General features: G+C 46.0%; 1 protein-coding gene across 1 annotated transcript in view; it reads right to left on the bottom strand.

Annotated features, from left to right (window-relative positions):
* Nucleotides 1-2,482: 2,482 nt before the first annotated feature.
* Nucleotides 2,483-4,663, bottom strand: part of HN1 (hematological and neurological expressed 1) — a 17,984-nt gene continuing 15,803 nt past the window's right edge. Inside the window, exon 5 of the mRNA XM_006869590.1 lies at nucleotides 2,483-2,631. Coding sequence (XP_006869652.1) covers nucleotides 2,483-2,631 — 149 coding nt within the window. The remainder of the gene's footprint in view (nucleotides 2,632-4,663) is intronic.

The raw sequence follows: 4,663 nt of genomic DNA, 5'->3' as shown, positions 1-4,663 counted from the left end.
CATTGAGGCACTTTGAGGGTTAATTAATTTAAACAGCTTCAAGATTGTTAAGGGTGAGTCACTTAACACTCTGTGTGCCAGTCTCCCTGCTGTAATCCTGACCTTTACTTCCATAGTGGCTTGCCGGTTGTGCACAGCCTCCAACAGCAGCAAGAGGCCCAAGGGCGCCAGGGGCAGCTGCAGCAGGAACAGGCAGGGGTGAGGGCAGCACAGTGAAGGTGGCCAGTGGCACCTCAGGGCAGGGCACAAACACCAGCTCGGACTGGGCCCTAAGGCCCCCAGGTCGCCATAGTTCCCTCGCTCCGCTTCTGTGCCGACTCAACTTGAGTTTTTAAGACCAGTTGCTACTCAGCAAAATAGGGTGTAGAACTTTGTCTTTGTGGACTGTTATGCCAAATGTCCTCCGTGTTCCCCAAGACTATGGTCCTGAGCCCCCAGATCCAGCAACTCATTCCCTCAAGACTGCCTTAAACTTTGATTAAGCACCTATCTCCAGAAAATTAAACCACCAAAGCAAACATATAAAGTTGAGATTCAAACCACACCAAAGGCGCACAGCTGGTATAGCACAGCTAGTCTGCTCTTAATAATGCTTGATTTGGGCATGAGTTCACCATGGTGATCTAGAACTTTCCTTGTTTAGAGAACAGGAACTTTGTTCTTTGAATCTTTGTTTGCATCATCTGACTCCTGTCATTACATCTTCTAATGAAGCGGCAGAGTCCTGGTGTGGCGCTGCGGGTTAATGCGCTGGACTGCAGTCACTTTAGAACCGCAAGGTTGGGCGTTTCAAGTTCACCAGCCACTCTTTAGAAACCCTATACAGGGTCTCTATGGGTCGGAACTTAACAATGAAGTGGCACTTCCTCCCTTTGGAGCACTCCTCTTCGACCACCGTTACCAAATACCTCACAGAAGTGGACTAACACACCCAGCCCAACCCACAGTTGTCAAGCTGGTCGAATTGCCCGTAGGGTTTCAAGGCTGCAATCTGCAGGGAAGCCGACTGCATAGTTGGTGGGTTGGACCTCTGATCTCTCTGTTAGCAGCTGAGTGCTCAACCACTGCACCACTAGGGCTCCTTAAGAGTAGAGAGGACGTAAATGTTTTGAATGTTAGAACCCAGCTAACATTAAGTGGTAAGTGGTGCTACGTGCTGTTGAGTCAGTTCCTACCCATAATGACCCTGTATACGGTTTTCAAGAAGCAGCGGGTGAGCTTGAATCGCCAACCTTACAGTTCAGTCTTGTAACCCACAGCGCCACACCAGGACTCCAAGTAAGTGGTAGAGGAGTCTTTAAATATACTAGCTAATAATTATCTTTGGCTACCAATTATCCTATTATTCACGTGCTTTATCTCCAGGGTTAATTACACTTTTGGTACTTTGAACTCATGCTCTGACCACAAACCCATTTTCGCTAGAGAATTTTCTCTAGGGAGAAGGCCGAGTTCCTCTGGGCCTCAGTAGAGTAGCTTGAAAGGACTCCTAAGAACAGCAGGTAGCTTAGTTTATAGGAAAGAAGGAAAAGGCAACTCACTAGGTGGGAAAACCAAAAAAAAAAATGGACAAGAGTCTCAATGAAGACACGGGACACAACGTTTCAAAATGTGGAAACTGTTTACTTGAAGTGACAGTCCAGGATTGTAAATACAACACACATTTGAAGATGAGACTTTTCGGCTCAGGTCAAGCACCAGCATCATGCACACAGCATCGAGTTAGAAGAAAAATGCCCCTGGGGCAGCCGTCCCTTAGGGACACCCACTTCCGTGCAACTCACCTCCCCTGCTAGCTTCCCCAGGCTGGTTCCTGTCAGGTCCTAAGCCTCCTTCCTCTATGCGAGAGCAGCAGGCTCTGCTTGTTAGACAGTTGTGCTAAGAGCTGGCTGGTTTCTTCAAATTAAAAACTAAAAGGCATTTCTTTACTTTGCAGGCAGCGAGGCATGAGGCATGCAGGCCCCTTTATTGTTTTGTACGGCACAGCAGAATAGGGTATGCTTTCTGTTACATTAGGGCAACCCCAAGGGAAGGACCACTGCACGGAGAACTCTATGTGTGTTGGGGATACGGAAGGGTGGTGCCTGTGGACTGCTCACTGTCCGCTCAGTCAAGGCTTGGTAAACCCGAGGAAAGCTGACAAAGGAAGGGTTTAAAAAACCTCAGTACAAAAGATCCTCTAACACATTTGCAACTAAATCATTTGTTCTTAGAAACCCAGTACTAAGGGTCACAACGCGTTCCCTCAACTCTACTTCTAGAAAACATTCATGCCATGGCTGCCAACAGACCCAGGAGTCAGGACAGAGAGAAACCGGTTCTTTAAAAAAGAAAACGAAAAAATTAAATAAAAGACAGCAGTACATAAAGTGCTTCTTTTTTAATGAAACAAATCCAAAAGATGTACAGTCAGGCTCAAGTTGTGCAGTTCACAAGCATGAAGAGAACAAACAAACAGAGGATGGAGTTCGGACAGTCGGAGTTAACCCAGGACTAGGCTGGACTTGCCGCCTGGAGGGTTTCTCCTGGACGGTACGGGGGCCGGGGCGACCGGGCTGGGCACAGGAGCAGCAGGCACGGGCTTCTCCTCATTCTGCCCCAGACTGGCAGGCAGCTCTGTGTCCACGTTTTCTAGGGTAACAGATGAGGAAAGGATTAGGAGTCTAAATTTTTTGTTTTTAAGGATGGTTTGAAATACACCTAGAAAGTATAAAGAAGAAAACCACCACTGACCGTGGTCACGCTACCCAGAATTAATGGAGTCCCTGGGGGGTGGGTGAGGGGCAATGTATTCCTTTGCTAACTGAAAGCGTACTCTGCGGCACCTTAGAAGAAAGGCCTGGTGAAAAAGTCCAACACTGAGAACCCTAAAGAACGCAGCCCTACTCTGACACACACGGGGCAGCCATGAGTTGACTTGGCAGCAACTGGTTCATATTTTGGTTCTTTTCCAAATCACACTAACAGATGAAGACACAAGAATTTAAATTAGAACATTATGGATAAGCAGTAACTGCCTCCCAATTCATCCCCAAGGTACCATTCACTACAATTAGCTGTGTGCAGTTTTCTTGTCCCTTTTTGGGGGGCACATGCCAAATGCTAATGAAAAATTCCAATTTTGGGGGCGGGGGGGTGAATCAGTTTCTTCAAGTCCTACAAAGACTGAACACTAACAATCCACGCGCCTTAAACCTCTCGTCCCAAGATCCGATTTAGTCAACTAAAACTCTGAAGAAGTTCAAGGGGAAAGAAGTCTTTTAAAAAAAAAACAGACTACCATATCTTTCTCCCATGGTGTAGCCAGCTAGTGGGTTCGAACCATCAACATTTTGATTAGCAGTTTAGTACCCGAGCACTAAGGAGCTCTGGTAGCGTAGTGGTTACAAATTGGGCTGCGAGCCTTAAAGTCAGCAGTTTGAAACTACCAGCTGTTTCACAGGAGAAAGGTGAGGCTTTCTGCTCCCGTAAAGATTTACAGCCTTGGAAACCCTGTACAGACAGGGTCGCTATGAGTCGGAACTGACTCCACAGCACATCACAACAACAAACCCGAGCACTGCTCCATCAGGTCTCCTCCCTAAGTCCTATAATGCACCCTCCTTAGCAGTTAGGAAAATATGTTCAACTTGTTGCAAATATAAAACAAACAAACAAACCCTCAAACAAAACTTTACATAGAAAGAAACAAACCAAGATAAAGAGAACACAGGCAATGAATTCAGTCTGAGCCAGTTTATCTATTCACATTGTTTCATTTCTGATCCATGACATGAGTTTACCTCACGCAAGAGCTAACTGAACTCTCCACTGTCTGTGTGGATGAAGCAGTTAATAAACTCTTTTGAAGGACAAAGTTATCTTACAACACTACAATGGTAGTTTTATGTTCGTAAAATGCTTTTTACATAAATCAAGCTTATTCCCTCTAATCTTAAACATTGTCTCACATTATTAATGGGATGGTTTTGTTTTTCCAAATTAACTTTGTTCCAGGGTGGCGCAAATGGCTAAAGGGCTTGGCTGGAGGTTTGAATCTACCTAGAGACCTGATGTGGTATTGGACCGCAAGGTCGGTTTGAACCACGAGGTTGGCACTTCAAACTCACCAGCCGCTCCTTGGAAACCCTATGCAGGGTCACTATGAGTCAGAAGCAATTCGACAGCACTTAACAACAACATAGTCCTGGTGTGGCGCTGTAGGGATAAGCACTGGATTGCTAATTATAAAGATTAAGTTAGCAGTTCAACAGCCGACCCTTGGGAACCCCTTTATGGGGTTCGCTATGAGTCACACCAACTCAGTGGCCTGATGATCTACTTCAGAAAAGTCAGCCACTGAAAGCTCTACGGGCACAGGTCTGAGACACAGAGGTTAGCATCAGTCAGAACCGACAGAATAGCAACTGGGACAGAGACTGAACTGCAAAACAACAAACCCTAGGCCCAGAGTCAGTGACATAGCCACAGAGGACTAGAGTGGAGAGTGAAGCGTCCAGCTGATAAAAGAGGGCATATGCATAAGAACACCCACACTTGCAGAAAATACCCACTTATCCTGGCTTCAGTGGCTGGATGATCAGAGCTCAACCAGAAGTAAAAAGAAGAGGAAAAAAAAAAGTATTCTCATACAATTTGATGAACTTGACCTACACCTATGGAA

Source organism: Chrysochloris asiatica, unplaced genomic scaffold (genome assembly GCF_000296735.1).
Source record: "Chrysochloris asiatica unplaced genomic scaffold, ChrAsi1.0 scaffold00132, whole genome shotgun sequence".
NCBI classification, from domain to species: domain Eukaryota; kingdom Metazoa; phylum Chordata; class Mammalia; order Afrosoricida; family Chrysochloridae; genus Chrysochloris; species Chrysochloris asiatica.
The sequence above is the reverse complement of the archived record's forward strand: the minus strand, read 5'-3'. Positions and strand labels throughout refer to the sequence as shown.